A 23,896-nucleotide genomic window follows, 5' to 3' on the forward strand; every position below is an offset into this window, starting at 1 on the left:
TCGAAGTTTTTTGCAGTCCTTCTTTTTTGCAGCCTTCTCCAGTTGATTAGAAATCCCTAATAAATACATTTAACATGTAGTTAATATACATACAAGTTTACTCAAAATATTATTATATTATTATTATAGAAATTAACATAAATAAAAATACCTTTTTCTATGTGCCACACATCAAAGAATTGGGTGATGCTGCTTTCCCTTAGGAATTTCTGAATTTGCAGATGTCTGTCCGTGACAATACAGTCCAGAGTCACACCACGTTCCTTTAACAACTCCAGACTCCTTTTCAGGCCCTCTAACTTCATGTGGTAGCTTCCACCAACCTCATTGCTCTGTTATGACACATACAAATAACCATTGATACACACATTTTAAATATAACGTGCAAACAGTGTTAAAGAAAAAAACATTGATATTTCATTTCACCCCACTTACCTGAACCAACTGGAGGTCAACGACTTTGTTGTTCTTCAGGTCCATCATAGTGTAGCTTCCGAACTTTGCATAGTGGCCTGTGAAAATATGTTTTACAGTAATTACTTTTCTCTGCGGATGGTGAATTTGTATTTTTGCTTGTAGTGTTTAGCATATGTTTTTCAGGAACCATTAATTGAATAAATCACACATAGTGAAACCCCTTTCTGAAATGTAAAATGTGAATTATATAAAAAATACATACCTGGAGAGTCAGCCCTCATATCACCACCAACTATCACTTTCTCCTCTGCATGGAGCTTCTGTAGCATGCCTTCCTGTGATTTTTGCCAGTAAGAAACAATCGCTGGCTCAATGAACATCCTGGCATGCCTTCGGAAGGTGTTGTATTTGCATAGCTGCATATTCATTGTTTGAAGACCTAATGGTTGAAAGAAAACCGCAAGAACACATTTTAATCTCAAAGATCACCTGTAGATTTGTTGACGAGTCGATGAGGAGAACCTGGAAAGTGCAAATGAAAGAAAGATGCTCTGTTGACATATGTTGCAACTGATAGCTGCAGGTTTCCAACTGGAGTACTCCCAAGAACAGGCTGGCTATTCCAGTTTCTTGTAAACTGACAATGGGGGCACAGCTGCTGCACTGATATGAATGTACCGATCCTTCTGGTTTGTACATTACACACACGCTTGCACACAGGACATGATTCAAAAAGCTCCATGAGGCAGGTCTCATACACGATGTATGTGTTGATCGTCTGGGGGGGGTTTTGTTCTTGACCACTAAAACAAAAAAATAGAAGTTAATATCCATCACACAGATTGTTGCTTTAGAGATCTTTGGTGTTTCCCTATTATCAATGTTTGAATTATATACAGCAAAAAATACAATACATAGACAAACTCACACATAGTGATATTTCAGTAACTTACGACATGGCTGTTGTTTCTGTAGCATTTGTTATGGATTCTGCTGGATCATAAGTTGCATCCTGGTCTTCGGAAAACACCAAAGAAGAGCTTCCCTCAAATGGATCTTCGTATTCCTCTTCAAGATCCACACGGGGCCTCTTTGGTGGTCTCTTTAAGGGGGTGGATGTTAAAAAGGGCACTGGCACTTCCAACGGAAGTGTTTCGACACCAACGCTTCTGCAGGGAATTTTAGCCTGGACAGCTGTAACATAATTGTATTTGACATTAAAAACAAAACAAAAGATAAAACAAAAATATTTTTACAACAATTAGAAGCACACAAATTAAAGGCTACAACATCAGAATGTCAAGATGTATCCAAAGAACATTTGAAAAACGTGCTTCTAACCTGTACTTCGATGTGAACCAAGAGTCCTCGAGGATAGCTGTGTACGAACAGTACGGTACTTGGGTGGGTCAGTCTGACATGCAGAATCTGTCATCACAGGTAATCTGCTGGTAGCATGTGAGGTGCTGGCCTGTAAAGAAGAAAACAAAATCATCTCAATTTAGTATTCAGGATGAGAAAATACTATTTGGATAAATATCGTCTGAAATCCCAAAAGATGGGGGCTAAAACTCTCTATTTAGCAAAGCTCTTTGCTTAGCCTTTTCCAATCTGAGTTAGTTTTGAACCGTAACGTGCATGCTGTGTTTCTGACTCAATACAGATGATGTGTTGGAGAGGGGCTGAGCTCAGTAGACTGACTGTAATGAGTGCTAGCCACTAATTAGCCTGTTGCTAGGTAAGGCCTCGTCAACAACAACAGACCAACGAGGCTTTAGTTTTGTTTTACTCATGGTGTGTGTCCCCCCTCACATACATACACACAGTGTTGTATCCTAACACATCCCCATTTATATTCATGTGCGTAAACAAGTAAACATACAAAAGCTTTTACATATAACGCTGGAAAAAACGGCATGTCTCATTAGCGTAGCGTAGCTTAGCTTACAGATCTGATCGTTCTTACAGACTACAATCACAAAAGCTTTTACATATAACGCTGGAAAAAACGGCACTTACCTACAGAAGTCTAGCCACAGATTATTTTCTTTTTCCACTGATGGCATTGCGTCCCCTGTCCCGAGTCTTGCAGCCAACAACAGCACAAAGTTTAACTCGCTTAGACATCCTGACAAGAGCAGACAAAAACACAGATGTGACTGGAGTTGATTTAGCCTGCCGATAGCCTATATGCGAATGAGAGGTTTGGCAATGCACGTGGCCGTGGCTCATTCCCCTGATAGGTGGAGAGTTGACCAATAAGCGGAGCACGTCTCTTTGTGACGTAGGAAAGTGTTGAAATCTGGATCCGTTTTTTTCAGATCCGTTTCAGCCACTTTTTTAGAGATTTGGCGAAGGAGGAAAATAGAGAGGGTTGTGTTTTCTGACACTTGGTGAGTTCCCTGGAACACCGGGGACACATATTCATGTATAAAAGACGTCCAAAGGTGCATTTTGCATGATAGGTCCCCTTTAACAATTGTATGTTTTGAGCTGTACTGTACTGTACCCAATATACAAGCTGTTAATAAACTTTTCAATCAATCAATCAATCAACCGCAATTACGGCAGAATAAAAAAAAGCCCAAAATATATAATTTTCACTCCGAGTGGGAGGATGATTATTTGTGTATCTATTACAATTCAAAGTCCATCTGTCTCATCTGCAATGCGAGCGTGGCTTTATCGAAGAAGGGTAATTTAGGAGCGGCATTTCAAAACAGTGCACAAACGCTACGAGACGGAATTCCCTCCTAATTCTGCCCTACGCTCCAAAAGGGGAGGGGCCTGAAAGGACAGCTAAATGCACAGCAGTCCATTTTCACCAGGCCCAACAACAAGAGCAAGGCTGCTACCATAGCATCTTATCGTGTCAGTCACGTTCTTGAGAAACACATGAAGTCTTTCAAAGACGGCGAAGTTGTGAAATAAGCATTCCTGGAGGCTGCGACGCGCTTTTGGGGGACAGTAAAAATAACATTTCAACAGGTTTTTGATATAATAAAAACTCAAGTTAGATAACGTTATTAATCAGCTGTAAGTTTTTGTTTATTTGAACTTATTCATTATAATTATTGTACAAAATAGTATAAGAATGCAAACTTAAATTGATTATAGTCTATTATCAATTCAGGTTAAGAAACTAGTGTTGCTTGCATCCTATTAAAGGCATTTCTTTTTATACTCTACTAAAAATGCAACAAAAAAAGGGTTTGATTCTATTAATGTTGTCTTTTTTATTGCACTTTGGCAGCAGATTCCTGTGTAGCTTCAGATCTGAGTTGTCTTATTAGTAAGCCTAATTTATACTTTTGTAGCAACACTATTTGTATATAATGGCAAAGAAAGGGTTCAGAGTATTTTCTTTTGTTCCTGTGTCATATGTGGCAGCACTGTTCAATGTTTCTTGAAAACATTACCCACTGTAGTGACGTGTGAATAAACTCCAACTCTGTATCAACAACACTGTTGTGTAACTTCAGTTAAATACTTGTATGTGTGTAGATTAGAAAGAGGTAAGATAAAGGATCTGCAGTATTTTATGGAGTATTAATCGTACGAAGGTCAGTTTTATACGAAGTAGAAGTGTGTATTTACCTGGCAGTAGGCTGTCAGTAACTACGCCTCTCTATTTGGACTGGTAGATCTCGGCAGACTGGCAACTTTAAAAGTAGCTATCGGTTCAAAAAAGGTTGGGCACCCCTGCTGTAAATATTGACAAATAAATCCAGGAAAATGGCACAAAAGAAAACTGGTAGTGGCCTGGCTGGGTGTATATTTCCCGGCCTGACTTATTGTCCCAGTCCGGCCCTGGGTCACAGACATAAGACCAGCTGTTAAATAAAGCTCTTCTGATCTTAGCTGTCGTGTGGGTATATATTAATGCTGCCCATTGGGCACAAGCAATTTTCACCCATTTATTAATTATATTTTTTAAATTTGAGTGTTTCCTAGACAAGAAAGCTATCCTTACTTCAATAAAGATATTTGTTATGTAATTCTTTAAATGAATCACCTAACTCCAACCTCCTGCAGCAGAGATTGGCTCCTTGCTGACCAATGAGGAAGGCTGGACAGCAGGACAGCTCTCCTCACTGAGGATATAAACCAGGTCTGCAGGTGAAGGCTATCATCGACAGAATCACACAGCAACCATGATGTCTCTGGTCTTCATTCTGCTCATCGGAGCTGCCTGTGAGTGTGAAGCTCCTATCGAGCCGATTGCCTTCCTTTCTGTTGACAGTCTGTGGGCCTTTATCCCAAAACTTAGTGCAGAATAACCAGAGCATGTGCCTAAAGCCAAGGTTTTTAATTAGAGAACATCTGATTGATCTCTAACCACCCGAAGTTCTCAAATTAACAATGCACACTTGTTCTACATTAAAATAGATGTTTATTGTAACTTTTTTTAAATAGTAGTATCAAACAAGTAACTTGATGCTGATGTGTGTTTTCTCAGTTGCCACGGAGGAGGACAAGATCGTCGGAGGGAAGGAGTGCACTCCCCACTCCCAGCCCCATCAGGTGTCTCTGAACTCTGGCTACCACTTCTGTGGAGGCTCCCTGGTCAACGAGAACTGGGTGGTGTCTGCCGCTCACTGCTACAAGTCGTAAGCACATTCCTCATGTTTTCCAGGGTCATAGGATTGATTTACTAACCCGTGGGGCATGCACATTATTATTTGATGATCAGTTATCTGTATTTTGTTACTAATCCAGTCATTTCCATTTGCTTTTAGCCGTGTGGAGGTTCTGTTGGGAGAGCACAACCTTATAGTCACTGAGGGAAACGAGCAGTTTATCATCTCCTCCCGTGTCATCCGTCACCCCAACTATAACTCCTACTACATGGACAATGACATCATGCTGATCAAGCTGAGCACGCCTGCTACCCTTAACCGGTACGTGAAGCCAGTGCCTCTGCCCAGAAGCTGTGCCTCCGCTGACACCTGGTGCACCGTCTCCGGCTGGGGAAGCACCCAGAGTTCCAGTGAGTAACACCCGCATTTTAACAGCTGGAGTTACACTTTATTTTTGTGTCATTTGTGCTATTCTAACCCTGTTTTACTAAATTACAGCTGCTGACGGCAACAAGCTGCAGTGCCTGAACATCCCCATCCTGTCCGACAGGGACTGTGATAACTCTTACCCCGGCATGATCACTGATGCCATGTTCTGCGCTGGATACCTGGAGGGAGGCAAGGACTCCTGCCAGGTGTGTAACAAAACAACTATGCAGGATTCTTTTTCCTATAACAATGCACCTTAGTTGCATATACAGAAAATGTGCACATTCCTTCACAAATTAATTCTCTCTCAGGGAGACTCTGGTGGACCCGTCGTGTGCAACGGAGAGCTGCAGGGTGTTGTGTCCTGGGGCTACGGATGTGCTGAGAGAAACCAACCCGGTGTCTACGCCAAGGTAAACCAAACATATCTCTACAATAGAAGACATGAAACCTACATTTCACACTTTGCATGCTAGACTAAAATATTTGTTGATTGCTGACTTCCTAATAAACCTCACTGTGTCTCCATTCACAGGTCTGCCTCTTCAACTATTGGCTGGAGACCACCATGGCCAGCTATTAAGTCTGATCCTGCGGTCACCATCTCACTCTGCTGCCTTTCTTTCATCATCCTCTCCACTGTTGTTGTTGTTGTTGTTGTTGTTGAGTTTTGAATAATGTGCAATCTGAGTAAATAAAGTCCTACACCTTGACTTTCAAATAATGATTCCCTCCGTTTTTTTCCTGTGTTTGTACTCATCATATCTTCATTACATACTCATTCTTTCATGAAGGTGTGAACCTATTTCCTGCTCCTCAGTATAACATACAATCAATTGCTCCTTATTTTGCATCCATAATGTTGGTGTAGCACTTTTGTCATTACAAAGATATGTTACACAATGTGTAATAGTTTTTTTTATCAACACCAATAAATATGTGTGCAGTGCAACAAATAAACAGGAAATATGATAAAGAACACCGATCAGTTGATGTATAGAATATATAAAAAGTAAATCCCATTAGATACAACTTTTTATTAAATAATGTGACTTTTAAGATAGAGTTGAATGCAATATCTTAAGTAGTACCTGGTAATAACCCCTTCAAAATGATGTTTTCTGGGATACAGTCAGCAGTGTTGTTGGAGATTCTGCAAAATTTAACATTCATCATGTGTCATTTCCTTTTCAGTGTACCAGGCCCATTTACACCACCCATTATGACTTTCTCGCTCCCAGTGTCTGTTTCTCTGAAATGGCTTATAGCTTTATGGTTGGTTCAACCCGGTATCACGGCAAGATGATTTACCATGCTGGGGGACGTTAAGATGTCACGATTTCGTCCCTTCAAACGTGACAGTTACAGGGTATTGTTAACGTGGCCCAAATACCTGGAAATGCCAAGCAAATGCTACCACGACGGTCGGTTGTAATTCTCAATATGAATATAATAATGATTTATTTTTTAATAGTCACACTCGATTTCGCCGATTTTCTTGTTGCCCCAGCTAGTCGACATCTCTTTTAGCAGAAACAAAGGCTACATTAATGTATTAAATCGATGTTAATCCATGTGTGCGGTTGTGGAATTAACGGACGTGACGTTGTGCAATTGCGTTGCCAGGCAACAACTTGGCTTCATGTTAATTTACAAACTCTTCAACTAGAACCGTAGTTATATTTAAAAACATTTTAGAAGGCCTCATGAATTACTTTAATGTAAATTAAAATTTAAATGTGAAGGACTGTGTGTATAACAAAATACATCCGTCAAAAACAATACCCGAAACAGACGTAGGCAAGATCCTTAGCTCGGTGATTGGATGGTTTAGCCGCAATGCACGTTGGGATATGGTGTTTATGCGATGAGAAATCCGAAAACATTTAAACATTTTTAAATAATACTTTATTCCGAATGTGCTTGATTTTCTCTTTGAAAGTCATCACATAACGGCATTGTAATACACGGTTCGGCTGCATTAAATATTACATATCTGCCGTAGTTCTCTATTTATAGAGCCCTGATGAGAAGACTTCTAGACAAACAGGAAGAACTGCCGCCAACACTGAAAACATGACGAGGATCATAAATATATCAGCAATTAAACAACATCTTAGATTTATTTTCACACAATACGTCTCCTTGCAGTATCAACACTAATTCGGCTGATTTTTATATTTGATCCAATTGGTAGATAGGCTGTATTTACACCATAACAGTGCACAGCTGATAGAAAGGGACACCTGATGGTTAAAGCACATTATTGGATTTTATTATTTGTATTATTAGATATTAATAGGAGGATGTGCAAAACAGACAAACTAACAAGGCTTTATTTAAACATTAAAGAATACTTTAGGTTAAGGTCTTCTTTTGAATAAGAAGAAAGCTTTGGGGGTAGATAAATATTAAGCCTGACAAAGTACCTAACGTCTTATATCGCTCTGCTGCAATGTTAACTATGTTGAAGCACTTATTTTAACTGATATTATACATATGTATTATACTCTTATAAGATGTATGTAGATAATATAAGAAATGTGCAGAATATGACAGTTTAATGGTGGAGGCACATATTGATAGATGTCTTGTAATGCACTGTTGAGGAACCTGCGACCCAAGTTTTTCATTCATTGCATAACTACACCGTAGTTGTGTATAATATGAAATGTCAATAAACCTTAGCTTAGAAAATCTTGAAATCTTGAAAGGGATGTGCAAAATAATCATTATATACAGTCTTTAATTAACTATTAGTAGAGAATAACGAGTAATGAATATACTTTATAGGGATCCTATTAATATCTAATAATAAAATAATAAAATGCAATAACATGCTTTAACCACTAGGTGTCCCTTTCTATCAGCTGTGCACTGTTATGGTGTAAATACAGCCTATCTACCAATTGGACCAAATATAAAAGTCAGCCGAATTAGTGTTGATACTACAAGGAGACGTATTGTGTGAAAAATAAATCTAAGATGTTGTTTAATGGCTGATATATTTATGATCCACGTCACGTTTCCAGTTTTGGTGGCAGTTCTTCCTGTTTGTCTAGAAGTCTTCTCATCAGGGCTCTATAAGTAGAGAACTACGGCAGATATGTAATATTTAATGCAGCCGAACCGTGTATTACAATGCCGTTATGTGATGACTTTCAAAGAGAAAAGCAAGCACACTCGGAATAAAGTATTATTTAAAAAAAAAAATTGTTTTCGGATTTCACATTGCAAAAACACAACGTGCATTGCGGCTAAACCATCCAATCACCGAGCTGAGGATCTTGCCTACGTCTGTTTCCGGTATTGTTTTTGACGGATGTATTTTGTTATACACACAGTCCTTCAAATTTAAATTAAAATTTACATTGAAGTATATCGTGAGGCCTTCTAAAATGTTTTTAAATATAACTACGGTTCTAGTTGAAGAGTTTGTAAATTAACATGAAGCCAAGTTGTTGCCTGGCAACGCAATCGCACAACGTCACGTCCGTTAATTCCACAACCACACACATGGATTAACATCGATTTAATACATTAATGTAGCCTTTGTTTCTGCTAAAAGAGATGTCGACCAGCTGGGGCAACAAGAAAATCGGCGAAATCGAGTGTGACTATTAAAAAATAAATCATTATTATATTAATATTGAGAATAACAACCGACCGATGTGGTACAGCATTTGCTTGGCATTTCCGGGTATTTGGGCCATGTTAACAATACCGTGTAACTGTCATGTTTGAAGGGACGAAATCGTGACATCTTCACGTCTCCCAGCATGGTAAATCATCACATGTTCAAGTCTTGCCGTGATACAGGGTTGGGTTGGTTAAGTAGTGGTGCTATAGCTGCTCTTGCTCTGCAATGTGTAAAACAACGTAATCTACAGCAAACCCCTGCACCCCTCTCTGTTGTTGCATTGCTGCAGCTGCTGACGGCAACAGGCTGCAGTGTGTTGCCATCCCCATCCTCTCTTATGAAGACTGTAATAACTCCTACCCCGGCATGATCGACAACACCATGTTTTGTGCCGGATACCTGGAGGGAGGCAAGGACTCCTGTCAGGTGTGTATCTCTGATTGACGAAAAAAATTAACTCTCTAAAATGACATCAATCAGGGAGACTCTGGTGGTCCTGTGGTGTGTGACGGTGACCTGCAGGTTGTTGTGTCCTGGGGCTACGGGTGTGCAGAGAAGGACCACCCTGGTGTCCACTCCAAGGTAACTTCCCTGCATCTCCTAAAAATAGAGAAATATCACACTCCTTAAGTTCGTCATGTTTCACTGCAACGAACTGACTGATATATTTTTATTTTCAGGTGTGTGTGCAGACTGAGTGGCTGCACAACACAATGGCTACCTATTAACTCCACCATCCAACCTCCACATCAGACACACATATACTGTCTGTCCTAATGCTAACTGTCTTTGCTGGATTTATAGTGAAATAAATAAATTGATTGAAATTAATCATTGTTTTGTCTTTGCAATATTTTGTTCCTTTAATTTAAATGGTATTTCTAGTTGATGCAATTTGAACTTTGCCATAACTTGTATACGAAATTACAAATGTCATTAAATATTAAGATAATATTTTTTTTTGTTATCATATCCATTGATATAAAGGACACAGGCTGCCAAAGAAATAAAGTGAATAAAAGATTCTTCTTAATTAATAATAATTTCTTCATCCCTTGTATCATAATTTAAACGTAGCTTGCAGATGCTGAGAAACACACAGCTGTGAGATACAGTGAGCACACATCTAAATATAGAGGGGACCTGTTTACCTGTGCAATGTGACCGAGAAACACAAGCCAACTTTAAGAGGTGGATTCAAACCTTTACAAAAGTTATGAGTTGCAAACAAATATTTTTAGGCAAAATAAAAGAAGGAGCAGAAACACTCACTGTGAGAAATGACTCCATAGCAACCTAATTTAAATGATTTATGTTTTTATTCAGAGATGAGTTTGACAAAGTGGTGCTATATCAAGCATCCTGTACGGCTTCATACCAATAAATACTTTTCTAGGGCTAAATCCTTTATTTGGCATCCAAACCATAATTATATTATGTATTTATAGCTTATAGATAAGTGAAGTGGATTAAAAAACTGCATTTTACCCTCAACTTCTGTGTCATCCTGACAGTCAAGACAAAAGCGATTCCTAGCAATACATTGGTCTGTGAGTGTTGAATCTTATGTCAAATGTGGCATATAAAAATATGTGGTAATAATGTCGTTTTTTACAATAACTTTACAAGATCACTCCCTGCGTTTCAAAAACCGACGCTTGGTCAGGGTCCTTTGGCCTAACCACCCAAAACAACAAAAAACAGGTTCAACTATTACATTGTGTAGATATTAGAGATCGTATAAGAATGATTTGGACTTGTATTGTCATAAAGTAATAAATAAATAATAAAAGGACCCAATATTATCCATACTTTCCCCTTTTACTTTTCACAATTTTCTAACAAGAAAGCTATCCTTACTTCAATAAAGATATTTGTTATGTAATTCTTTAAATGAATCACCTAACTCCAACCTCCTGCAGCAGAGATTGGCTCCTTGCTGACCAATGAGGAAGGCCGGACAGCAGGGCAGCTCTCCTGACTGAGGATATAAACCAGGTCTGCAGGTGAAGGCTATCATCGACAGAATCACACAGCAACCATGAGGTCTCTGGTCTTCGTTCTGCTCATCGGAGCTGCCTGTGAGTGTGAAGCTCTTATCCAGCCGATTGCCTTCCTCTCTGCTGACAGTCTGTGGGCCTTTATCCCAAAACTTAGTTCAGAATAACCAGAGCACGTGCCTAAAGCCAAGGATTTTAATTTGAACAACTGATCGATCTTTAACCACCCAAAGTTCTCAAATGAACAATGCGCAGTTGTTCTACATTCAAATAGATGTCTGTTATATTGTAATTTTTTTTAAAGAGTAGTATCAAACAACTAACTTGATGCTGATGTGTGTTTTCTCAGTTGCCACGGAGGAGGACAAGATCGTCGGAGGGAAGGAGTGCACTCCCAACTCCCAGCCCCATCAGGTGTCTCTGAACTCTGGCTACCACTTCTGTGGAGGCTCCCTGGTCAACGAGAACTGGGTGGTGTCTGCCGCTCACTGCTACAAGTCGTAAGCACATTCCTCATGTTTTCCAGGGTCATAGGATTGATTTACTAACCCGTGGGGCATGCACATTATTATTTGATGAACAGTTGTCTGTATTTTGTTACTAATCCAGTCATTTCCATTTGCTTTTAGCCGTGTGGAGGTTCGTATGGGAGAGCACCACATCAGGGTCACCGAGGGAAACGAGCAGTTCATCAGCTCCTCCCGTGTCATCCGTCACCCCAACTACAACGCCTACAACATCGACAATGACATCATGCTGATCAAGCTGAGCAAGCCCGCTACCCTCAACAAGTACGTGAAGCCTGTGGCTCTGCCCAGCAGCTGTGCCCCCGCTGGCACCATGTGCACCGTCTCCGGCTGGGGAAGCACCCAGAGCTCCAGTGAGTAACACCTGCATTTTAACAGCTAGAGTTACACTTTATTTTTGTGTTATTTGTGCTATTCTAAACCTGTTTTACTAAATTACAGCTGCTGACGGCAACAAGCTGCAGTGCCTGAACATCCCCATCCTGTCCGACAGGGACTGTGATAACTCTTACCCCGGCATGATCACTGATGCCATGTTCTGCGCTGGATACCTGGAGGGAGGCAAGGACTCCTGCCAGGTGTGTAACAAAACAACTCTGCAGGATTCCTTTTCCTATAACAATGCACCTTAGTTGCATATACAGAAAATGTGTACATTCCTTCACAAATTAATTCTCTCTCAGGGAGACTCTGGTGGACCCGTCGTGTGCAACGGAGAGCTGCAGGGTGTTGTGTCCTGGGGCTACGGATGTGCTGAGAGGGACTACCCCGGTGTCTATGCTAAGGTAAACCAAAAATATCCCTACAATAGAAGACATGAAACCTACATTTCACACTTTGCATGCTAGACTAAAATATTTGTTGATTGCTGACTTCCTAACAAACCTCACTGTGTCTCCATTCACAGGTCTGCCTCTTCAACGATTGGCTGGAGACCACCATGGCCAGCTATTAAGTCTGATCCTGCTATCGCCATCTTACTCTGCTGCGTTTCTTCCATCATCCTCTCCACTATTGTTGTTGTTGTGGTTGAGTTTTGAATAATGTGCAATCTGAGTAAATAAAGTCCTACACCTTGACTTTCAAATAATGATTCCCTTCGTTGTTTGCCTTTGTTTGCCTCATCATATCTTCACTCATTCTTCCATGAAGGTGTGAACTATTTCCTACTCCTCAGTATAAAATACAATCAACTGCTCCTTATTTTGTACACATCCATAATGTTGGTGTAGCACTCAATTACATTACAAAGATATGCTACACAATGTGTTGAATGTAAAACATTAGAATGTAATTGTTTTTATTTATAAACACCAATACATATGTGTGCAGTGCAGCAAAGTCCCTAACAAATAAACAGGAAATATGATAAAGAACACACCGATCAGTTGATTTATAGAATGTATCAAATGTAAATCCCAAGATACAACTTTTTATTAAATAATGTGACTTTTAAGATAGAGTTGAATGCAATATCTTAAAGGTCCCCTATTATACTGTTTTTCATCAATATATTATTGTCTCAGATATTTACAAAACATGTCTCTGAAGTGTTTTGCTCCAAATACCAAACAGATCATGCATTGTAGTGTCCCATAATCCCCTCTGTTTCAGCCCTGTTTCAAAAGTGCTGATTCTCTGTCTGTTACTTTGGATGAAAATAAGGAGCAACTCCCCACGTGCCTCTGAGAGATATTTGGTTAAAAAGAACACAATGGTGAAATCCTGAATGTACTCTTCCAATATGAGAGTAACATGATAACAAAGGTATCCCAACTCTAGCTGTGTACATGACAGGAAGTATGATTACCTAGAAGAGCATCAGGACTGTTTTAGGCATATGTGTCACGATCTGTCTGCGTTGTGTTTTGTCTTGTTTAGATCAGTCTTTGGTTTCATGTCTGTAGTAGCGTCCCAATGGCCTTATTTTTGCCGGAGGACCGAGGAGCGAGGAGCGATAATGGAGGAGCTATAATCGAGGAACCACCAGACCATCCTTCGATGAAATCCTCAGATACTCGCCCCGCCCCCTTACTGTGTATCGCTCACGGATTGGACGATGCAGCGCATGCACTGATCTGATGCTTCTTGACATGAGAGCAGTTTCCCAGCGGAGTGAAGAAAACACATGAAACTTACGAGAGTCACTCCTCAGTCTATACTGTGTTTTGTTTCAATTAATGTATCATTTAGTTACAAATATGTGATATATCTGAACAACAAAGTGGTCAAAAATCATTTTATTCATCTTTTGGAAACATTTTCATGATCGCTTTTTTCGTTTTACATTTTCATGTATTGTCATTTCCATTCAGTCAGTCATTAAGTGCTATTAAAATGTTAATGTGCTACATATCCAAACAAACAAACAAAGTGTGCAATCCAATGAATGTTAATCTAACTGGGTTTTGATAGATAACATATCTCTTTTTCTTCTCTCAATTATTTTATTTCTATTGTGCACTCTAATCAATATTAATCCAACTAATGTTCGTTTATACATTTTAAGAATGGCGTTTATCTTTTTTGAGAATGAGTTCTTACTTAATTTAATTTATTTGGTCTACAACAGATGATACAAATGTTTGTGTCAGTAAATGTGTACTAACAGAGGCGGGGGTGTGTGTGGAAATAACGGGGACAGAGCTGGCTGCTGTCAGACGATCAGCTGTGCAGCGTCATCACAAACGGACGTCGCTTCACGTGACGCCCCAGAGGAAAGGACGTCCCATTGCTCTTAAAACTAATTTCCCTGCTTCTCGTGGTTTCCTTGCGTCTCTCCAAGCTTCCCTGGTGGGAGGGACTAGTCACAGGGAAACGACGCAAGTGAGGGACGCAAGGAATCCATTTAACCGAAGTGAGAAGGACCCTGTGTGTTCCCTCCTACCTGTTCCCTCCTACCTGTTTTCCTGATTGTGTTCACCTAGTGCCCCTGTGTTTTCTCCTCCCTCCTCACCTGTCTCTTGTTTCCTTGATTAGTCCTGTGTGTATTTTAGTTCTGGTTTTTCTGTCTGTCTTTGTTAGATCCTTGTTGTTGTTTGACTGTGTTCACAGGGAAGAGTTCTGTTTGTTTCATTTAGCCTTGAAATAAAGGTATTTTCGGTTAAATCTGCATTTGGGTCCTGCCTGCTTCACTCAACCCTGACAGAAGGATCTAACCAACCCAGCAGATCCATTTGAGCTGGAATTACTAAGTTTTTCCTTTTCTTTGGCTTGCTGCTCTGATAGGTGGAGGGGAGCGTCCGGTGTTCAGCAGAGAGAGGCTGCTCTGGCAGAGGCGCACCAGATGGCTATTGACAAACCATGCTTAGTTTAGTTCTTACCTGACTGGATTTTGGACTTCCTTTCGACATGTGATGCCCGGCATGCTCGCCCCCTGCCTCCCAATTTCCAACCTGACACCATATGTCTCGGTGTGTTCCGTCTGGAGTCAACCCCTGCTTTATCCCCATGTCCTGCTCCTGTCCAGGAGCCGTTCTCGGGTACTCGTCTGGCTTTTGGAGGTCCATGGAGCCTCCAAAAGGCTCCTAAGAGAAGGAGTCGCAAGTCCAGGCTAGCAGCCCGAGCCCCAGAAGCCATGCTTTGGGCTCCAGTACAGGCCCCAGCAGCCATGGTTCCAGCCCCAGTTCTGGCCCCAGCAGCCATGGTTCCAGCCCCAGTTCTGGTCCCAGCAGCCATGGTTCCGGCCCCAGTTCTGGCCCCAACAGCCATAGTTCCGGCCCCAACAGCCATTGGTTCCAGCCCCAGCAACCATGGTTCCAGCCCCAGCAGCCATGGTTCAGGCTCCAGAACCGGCCCACAAAGTCATGGATCCGTGCACCAGTACCGGCCCACACAGCCATGCTTCCGTGCTCCATTTCCTGGCTCACCAACCCAGTCTCACAAAAAAACGTGTAATAACTACGTTGGTCCACAACGTATGACGTAGTATTTCTACAAAAACGCCTCTGAAATTGTAAGATCCCTACGTTTTTTTTCACCATTCATTCCAATGGCTGGCGTCTATGTCACGTCATCTTCAAATTTCTCCCTGCAGAAAAAAAAAAACATGGCCGAACTTCGTTTTATTCTCGGTGTAAAATGCCTATTTTAAAGTTAGTTTGGCCATTAAAATGCGTTTTGATGTCATTTGATGCGAGAAATATGAGTTGTTATTTCAGATTATGTGTGCAGTGGATGCACATGATCTTTAGTTTGCTAGTTATTACGAAGATTACTTCAGGAAATGGTGTCTATACAACGTTTTCATTGTCACCAAGGTGGTTGCTAGGGATGCTGATATCGATATTATTTCTGTTATGTTGTGTAACTGTTTAATGGTGTTATCTTTATTGCTACCCCCTTCCCCGTCAATGTATAGTGTTGGTCCACAGCGCAAACGTATTAGTTTAACAAAATCCGCATCTAAAATTGTGGCATATACGTTATTTTCCCCTGTGCAATTCTCCATTTACTCAACAATAACACATAATTATCCTTGTGTTTATTTATTTGTTTGATTAATAAACACAAGTTGGAGTCCGTCAGGACCGAGGGTCGGAGCAGCTCATTTGCTTTACAGAATATTACACCCGGAAGTAAGTATTCTCTCCGCTTCGCTTGACAAACCCCGTGATAGTCGTCAAGCTCTGTGATTGGAGAGTGTGCCGAGCGTCGAACATTACTTGAAATGGGATGGAACCACGGCAGACTGTCCAAAACTGGATTTTAACGGGTCCACCCCGTACCCCCCTCCCCCACCCCGTCCCCAGAACTACACATGCTGGCTATTGTGTTTCGCAACATGCTCTATGGCACTCCTCTACTGGAAGACGTTTTCGTATTTCCCATAATAAGAAGTGGCCCGTATTAAACTGTGTAAATCCCTGGAGGTTTAGGGGATAGGAAACACTCAAATGTAAAACATATAATTAATAAATGGGTGAAAATTGCTTGTGCCCATAATGGGCAGCATCAATAAATACCCACATGACAGCTAAGGTCAGAAGGGCTTTATTTAACAGCTGGTCTTATGTCTGTGACCCCTCCTGTTGTTAATTGATGAGCCTGAAATATGCACTTGTCAAGGTTCAGAGGAACATTTTGCAAATATGGCAGTAGCCATCGATCATCTTAAGATAAGATATACTTTATTGATCCCAAGTTGGAAACATTTGCGTTACATCAGCATGTGTAACAGTTGTAAATATGCAGTGGTGTTTATTTGTACAGTAAATCATTTAGTATAATCACACAAATTCTGTGTTTTATATTTAATAATTCTGTGTTCTTTATTTTTTGATTGTTCAATACCTGACAAGGCCAGAGATGAAAAACTTTGCTCGCAGGTTCCTCAACAGTGCATTACAAGACATCTTTCAATATGTGTGTACCTCCACCATTAAACCGTCGTATTCTGCACATTTCTTATACTATCTACATACATCTTATATAAGAGTATAATACATATGTATAATATCAGTTAAAATAAGTGCTTCAACATAGTTAACATTGCTGGAGGTATACACAAAGTTTTTCGTTCATTGCATAACTACACCGTTTGTGTATATTATATGTCAATAAACCTTAGAAAATCTTGAAATCTTGAAAGGGATGTGCAAAATAGTCATTATATACAGTCTTTAATTAACTATTAGTAGAGAATAACGAGTAATGAATAATACGTTAGGGTTAAGATCTAATAATAAAAGTCCCTTTCTATCAGCTGTGCACCGTTATGGTGTAAATACAGCCTATCTACCAATTGGATCAAATATAAAAGTCAGCCGAATTAGTGTTGATACTACAAGGAGACGTATTGTGTGAAAATAAATGTAAGATGTTGTTTAATGGCTGATATATTTATGATCCACGTCACGTTTTCAGTGTTGGCGAGAGTTCCTCATGTTTGTCTAGAAGTCTTCTCATCAGGGCTCTATAAATAGAGAACTACGGCAGATATGTAATATGTAATGCAGCCGAACCGTGTATTACAATGCCGTTATGTGATGACCTCCAAAGAGAAAACAAACACACTCGGAATAAAGTGTTTTCGGTCTGTTTCCGGTATTTGTTTATGACGATGTGATGTGAGATGTGAGACTGGAATTGCACAGGGGAAAATAACGTATCTATGCCACCATTTTAGATGCGGATTTTGTTAAACTAATACGTTTGCGCTGTGGACCAACACTATACATTGACGGGGAAGGGGGTAGCAATAAAGATTACACCATTAAACTGTTACACAACGTAACAGAAATAATATCGATAGCAGCGTCCCTAGCAACCACCTTGGTAACAATGAAAACGTTGTATCGACACAATTTCCTGAAGTAATCTTCGAAATAACTAGCAAACTAAAGATCATGTACATCCACTGCACACATCATCTGAAATAACAACTCATATTTCTCGCATCAAATGACATCAAAACGCATTTTAATGGCCAAACTAACTTTAAAATAGGCATTTTACACAGAGAATAAAACGAAGTTCGGCCATGTTTTGTTTTTCTGCAGGGAGAAATGTGAAAATCACGTGACATACATGCCAGCCATTGGAATGACCCAGCAGCCATGGTTTCGGCTCCAGTACTGGCTCTCCCGCCGACTACTCTTCTGCCGGGGGTCCTGCCAACCAGTGGTGTAGGCTACGTGATACGCTGGTATACGCCGTATACCCACTAGAAAATGCCAGTGATTTCCGTATACCCTCTTAAAATGAGCGATGATACGTAACAACATCATTTTGTGACTGCGCTTTCACGCTTTCGCCTCTTCTGTGTTAATACTTTTGGATATCTGGGGCTTCCGTCGCCTGTGGCCTGTTGCTAAGCAACAGCAACATACTTTGTTCGGCTCTGACAAACCCCACGTTTCTCTAACGTTATCAGAATTGGATCCGTCCACCATTCAAGTTCGCGGAGCGCTAAACAGGAAGCAAACATGAAACGAAAACAGACAATATTTCAATGTTTTCCGAAGTTTTCCCCTATTACCACTACAGAAGAAGAGCCAGGTCAGGCGGCTGTCCTAAAGGTGACAGAGAACGAGCCCGGCGCTACCGCAAATTTACCTGGTAAGTGAAATTAGCATGGTTATCATTAACGTAACTGTAGCTAACTAGCTAACTTGATCAACGTTAGTGTGGTGGATCAATGGAAGAGAAAGGGAGCGAGATACTGCGTGTGTGTGTGTGTGTGTGTGTAGCTATGTGTGTGTGTGTGTGTGTGTGTGTGTGTGTGTGTGTGTGTGTGTGTGTGTGTGTGTGTGTATGTGCAGTCTTAAACAGAACACAATGTTTATATTATCTCCTTGTTTCGGACACAGATGAGAGCTCCTGGCCAGCCTTGTGGACTGAAAGTCAGGCTATGGAATTTAAGAACAGGCATCCTTGGTTAGAGTGGAGGGACATAAAGTTAGGTAAATGTCAGCACACATGCAAAGGAAAGCTGATCTAAACAACAGAAATTCATAAAGTCAATGACTATGCAAATGAGAGTTAATTCATGGTCATGTTAAAAGTGCATTTAAAACATTTGCACCATTACATTACTATATGTTAGTTATCAGTAGTTGTCAAATAATTAGCTATTGAAAAGTGGAAAATGTTTCTCCATGTATCTGCTTTTCATGCATTTGTTAGCCATGATGTCAATATTGTAAGCAGTTTATTAAATACTTTTGAGTAAATCTTGGCTCTTTTCTGCAGATGTAATTGGTAAAAACGTGTATTATGCTAATTAGTCATGGTTTTGTTTATTTCCAGGTTGTGCTCTTTGCAGCGCAACACAATCAACAGGTGTCCTCACAGAACAACGAGTGTCTATGTCTGAGGAGTGGGTGCACTTTAAGATCCAGTCCTCTGATTCAAGCAGATCAACATCTCTGGCCTCTTTGAGAAACAAGATTAGACGACATGAGACATCCAGAGCACACAAAATAGCCCAGGAACTCACGGAGAAGGGTGGACAGGATTTAGTTGGAAATTTGGTGAGAGCTGTGTCAGAGACTGTGTTTGCAGAGACAGATTCTGTATTCAGAACAGCATACTATCTTGCGAAGATGAACCAACATTTTACTAACCATGATAGTCTCATTGAGCTTCAGGAAACAAATGGTGCCAACATGGGCACTAGTCTGCACTCACGGTACAGTTCCACAAAAATTGTAGAACACATAGCAAAAGAGATGCAGAAAAAAGTAGTTCACAGTATTGTGACGTCTTCTAGCAAGTTGTCTGTTCTCATTGACGAGGCTACATCTATCAGCCACAAATCTGCAATGATTGTCAACTTGAAAGCCTCAGTGGATGGAGCTACTCCTGAATTTTTGTTCCTGGAGCTGGTTGAGCTGGAGAGCCAAAGGGCAAAGGATATAGAAGAAGCTCTGCTGAACTGTTTGGACACTGCAGGCTTCACTGAAGAGTGGCCTCAAAAGAACTGGGTCTCATTTGTTTCTGATGGAGCCAGTGTCATGTTAGGCAAGAACTCTGGTGTGGCAACCAGGCTGACAGCAAGGTACCCTAACCTCTTCACATGGCACTGCATGAACCACCGTTTGGAACTGGCTGTATCTGATGCTGTGGATGAGGTTCAGGCAGTCAACCACTTCAAAGTGTTCCTAGAGAAGATCCACAATCTCTACAGTCAGTCCAATAAAAATTCACGAGAGCTTCTGGAAGCAGCACAAGAAGTGGGCTCGCAAGTCCTGAAAATTGGCAGAGTTTTAAGTATGCGATGGGTGGCCAGCAGTTTCCGTTATGTAAAGGCTGTGTGGACATCATATGAAGCACTCAATAGACACTTTGAAAATGCTGCAGGCGACCAAACAAGAAGCAGCAAAGAGAGACAAACGTATAGAGGCCTGGCACGTCGAATGCAAAGCAAGGAATTCCTGTATGACCTCGGACTCATGTTTGATGCACTGTCTGAACTTGCAATCTTGTCTCAGCAACTCCAGGCCCATTCTGTCACACTCTTGAGAGCAGACCATCTTCTAAAGCGCACCATCAGAGTGCTGGCATCATTCAAAGATACCCAAGGAGAGAAATTAGAGGAGGCACTGACTGCACAAGCTTTGGGACATTTAGGATCTGTTCCCTTGGAGTCAAATGCAAAGCTCACACCAATCAATGCAAAACAATTCCTACAAAGTCTGATCAACAACTTGGAGAAGCGCCTCTCATTTGATGGTGAAATGCTTCATGATCTCAGTGTTCTGGATACAGGCAACTGGCCATCAACCCCTGGCATACGGCATGGTGAGGCACAAGTGAAACGACTCTGCAGGCGGTTCAATCTTGGTGAAGAGCAAGCAGTTAATGGTATGAGAGATTTCCTTGAGCACCCAGACAGTGAGCCTGAAAGCTTAAAGCCACTCATACAATGCATGAAGACCATCCCTTGCAGCACTGCTGAGTGTGAAAGGGGCTTCAGTCTCATGAACAATATATGCACAGACAAGAGATCGACACTGTTGTTGTCAAATGTAAGTAATTTGATGATGATCAGCATCAATGGGCCCCCTGTAACACTTTTTGAGCCAAGGAAGTACGTCACAACATGGCTGAGAAGCCATCGCTCTGCCACACAAGCAAGGAGGCAATGCACACCTCAGATGCCTGAGTACAAACATATCTGGAAAGCTCTGTAGACTACCAGACTATGTCTAGAAGTGTTCCATCCTTTTTTCAGGGCTTGTGGACTAACACAGTGAACCCAGTATGGACATGTTGAGTGCTTTTTCAACCCTCATTTATTGAGGTGAAGCTTATTTGTTAATTTGTTTCTTGTTTGAAGCTAATTTGTCTTGTAGCACTTCAAGGATGTTTGCTTGTTCATTTAAGCTGATACAGTATAGTTTGACAAGGATTTATGGAAGATAATAGGGCTGAACAAGTTTGAATAAATATCTAATGCATTGAAAAATATGTTTAAAATGATTATTGTGTGATATTTGTGCAGATCTATGCGAATGTGTGGGCCAGGACATCTGTAGCATGATCATATTTATTGTATATTACTTGAAAATTGCAGTAGGCCATATTGAGATTTTGATACAAATGTCGATTAATTGTTCAACCCTAGAAGATAAGTGGGCTTTTTCCATCATTGTTCGTTCTTTTATTTTTTATTGTTAATGTCACTGGCAGTTAAAAGTCACATAAAAATGCTTATAATACATTGACATGTTGATAACACATAACCAGTCTCAAGACGATGCATTAGTGCAGGGATCACCAACTACATTTGTCCAAGGGCCAAAATGTATCCAATAGACACTATCGCGGGCCAGCGATTTCCATATAGTCCACAATGCTAGTGGAGCACGCTCAGCTACTGCGGACCTTTAATTTATGATCTGAAACGATGTAATAACTTTTAAAACTGATTCCAGTCACTTGCCCCATGCATTCAGCAGCAGCAGGCCATTCACTTTGATTTGATCGTTATGAAATGTCATAATTTCGACAATAAAGAAATGCTACATAAACGTTATCTTGCACATTTTATCCAACCATCTCCGTTTCTAACTTTCAATATATTTTAAAAGAGATCTCTCTCTCATCTGCGTGCGGGGGCGGGGCCTCACAGACACTCTGCATCATCTCTCTCTCGCTCACAGACATGCAGCGCTGTGCAGTGTGCACAGTTCTGCCGGTAATGAATATTACATTTTGTGAGGAAACTTTTCCACCAATAATTCCAATAAGTATTCCAAAATGTATTCACTTCAGGTTTACGAAAGTAACTGTAATCAGATTACTCGTTTTTCAAATGTAACGCCAGCTGAATACAGTTAGCCTACTTGATTTTTATATTCTGCGTAACGCCGTTACATGTATTCCGTTACAACCAGTCTATGGTTACAACCCAACCCTGCTTCTAGGCTACTGTCCCGCAGCTCCTGCCTCTCTGGCCTTGTCTCAGGTCGACTATTTTCATTTCCTCGCTCCTCGGTCTTCGGTCTCACCGGAAGTTGATTTGTCTGCGCCATCTTGAGTACCGTCCCATGGCTCTTATTTCTGCCGGAGGACCAAGGATCGAGGAGCGATAATGGAGGAGCGATAATCGAGGAACCACCAGACCATCCTCCGATGAAATCCTCAGACACTCGCCCCGCCCCCTTACTGTGTATCGCTCACTGATTGGACGATGCAGTGCATGCACTGATCTCATGCTTCTTGACATGAGTCTAGAGCCGTTTCCCAGCGGAGTGAAGAAAATAAATGAAACTTACGAGAGTCACTCCTCAGTTTATACTGTGTTTTGTTTCAATTCATGTTTCATTTAGTTACAAATATGTGATATATCTGAACAACAAAGTGGTCAAAAATCATTTTATTCATTTATTGGAAACATTTTCACGATCGCTTTTTTCGTTTTATATGTTCATTTATATTCATTTCCATTCAGTCAGTCATTAAGTGCTATTAAAATGTTAATGTGCTACATATCCACATACAAACAAAGTGTGCAATCCAATGAATGTTAATCTAACTGGGTTTTGATAGATAATATATCTCTTTTTCTTCTCTCAATTATTTTATTTCTATTGTGCACTCTAATCAATATTAATCAAACTATTGTTCGTTTATACATTTTAAGAATGGCGTTTATCTTTTTTGAGAATGAGTTCTTATTTGATTTTATTTATTGGGGTCTACAACAGATGATACAAATGTTTGTGTCAGTAAATGTGTAGGCGGGGGTGTTTGTGAAAATAACGGGGACAGAGCTGCTGTCGACGAACAGCTGTGCGGCGTCATCACAAACGGACGTCGCTTCACGTGACGCTCCGGAGGAAAGGACGTCCCATTGCTCTTAAAACTCATTTCCCTGCTTCTCGTGGTTTCCTTGCGTCCCTCCATGCTTCCCTGGTGGGAGGGACTAGTCACAGGGAAACGACGCAAGTGAGGAAAGCAAGGATTTCTATGACCCAGGTCGTCGCACGCATCTCTGCTTGTCTAGCTGACATCTCTCAGTGGATGTCTGCTCATCACCTCAAGCTCAACCTTGACAAGACTGAGCTGCTCTTCCTTCCGGGAAAAGATTGTCCCACTCTTGACCTAACAATCAACATCGGCACCTCAGTTGTTTCCCCGACTCAGACTGCAAGGAATCTGGGTGTGACCCTAGATAACAACCTGTCCTTCACTGCAAACATCGCTGCTACAACCCGTTGCTGCAGATACACGCTTTACAACATCAGGAAGATACGTCCCCAGCTGACACAGAAAGCGACTCAGGTAATGGTCCAGGCTCTCGTCATCTCACGCCTAGACTACTGCAACTCCCTCCTGGCTGGTCTACCTGCATGT

At 40.9% G+C, this 23,896-nt stretch overlaps 4 protein-coding genes across 4 annotated transcripts; 3 read left to right on the plus strand and 1 right to left on the minus strand.

Annotated features, from left to right (window-relative positions):
* Positions 1–880: 880 nt before the first annotated feature.
* LOC117549545 lies at positions 881–2,034 on the minus strand. The gene is made up of 3 exons (XM_034221544.1): positions 1,759–2,034; positions 1,371–1,611; positions 881–1,220 (listed from the first exon to the last, which is right to left on the minus strand). Exons 1-3 carry the CDS (start codon positions 1,910–1,912, stop codon positions 896–898), a joined length of 720 nt encoding a protein of 239 aa, XP_034077435.1. The 5' UTR covers positions 1,913–2,034; the 3' UTR covers positions 881–895.
* A 2,527-nt stretch (positions 2,035–4,561) lies between these two features.
* On the plus strand, positions 4,562–6,147 carry LOC117549543 (trypsin-1-like). Its single transcript, XM_034221543.1, has 6 exons — positions 4,562–4,611; positions 4,877–5,027; positions 5,157–5,407; positions 5,496–5,632; positions 5,738–5,839; positions 5,962–6,147. The coding sequence occupies exons 1-6, from the start codon at positions 4,572–4,574 to the stop codon at positions 6,007–6,009; spliced, it is 729 nt and encodes a 242-aa protein (XP_034077434.1). The 5' UTR covers positions 4,562–4,571; the 3' UTR covers positions 6,010–6,147.
* Positions 6,148–9,205: 3,058 nt separating this feature from the next.
* Positions 9,206–9,794, plus strand: LOC117549598 (trypsin-2-like). The gene is made up of 4 exons (XM_034221627.1): positions 9,206–9,251; positions 9,356–9,492; positions 9,547–9,648; positions 9,747–9,794. The coding sequence occupies exons 1-4, from the start codon at positions 9,206–9,208 to the stop codon at positions 9,792–9,794; spliced, it is 333 nt and encodes a 110-aa protein (XP_034077518.1).
* A 1,301-nt stretch (positions 9,795–11,095) lies between these two features.
* Positions 11,096–12,686, plus strand: LOC117549542 (trypsin-1-like). The gene is made up of 6 exons (XM_034221542.1): positions 11,096–11,147; positions 11,416–11,566; positions 11,696–11,946; positions 12,035–12,171; positions 12,277–12,378; positions 12,501–12,686. The coding sequence occupies exons 1-6, from the start codon at positions 11,108–11,110 to the stop codon at positions 12,546–12,548; spliced, it is 729 nt and encodes a 242-aa protein (XP_034077433.1). The 5' UTR covers positions 11,096–11,107; the 3' UTR covers positions 12,549–12,686.
* The last annotated feature ends 11,210 nt before the right edge of the window (positions 12,687–23,896 follow it).

The sequence above is a fragment of the Gymnodraco acuticeps genome, unplaced genomic scaffold, assembly GCF_902827175.1.
Source record: "Gymnodraco acuticeps unplaced genomic scaffold, fGymAcu1.1, whole genome shotgun sequence".
NCBI classification, from domain to species: domain Eukaryota; kingdom Metazoa; phylum Chordata; class Actinopteri; order Perciformes; family Bathydraconidae; genus Gymnodraco; species Gymnodraco acuticeps.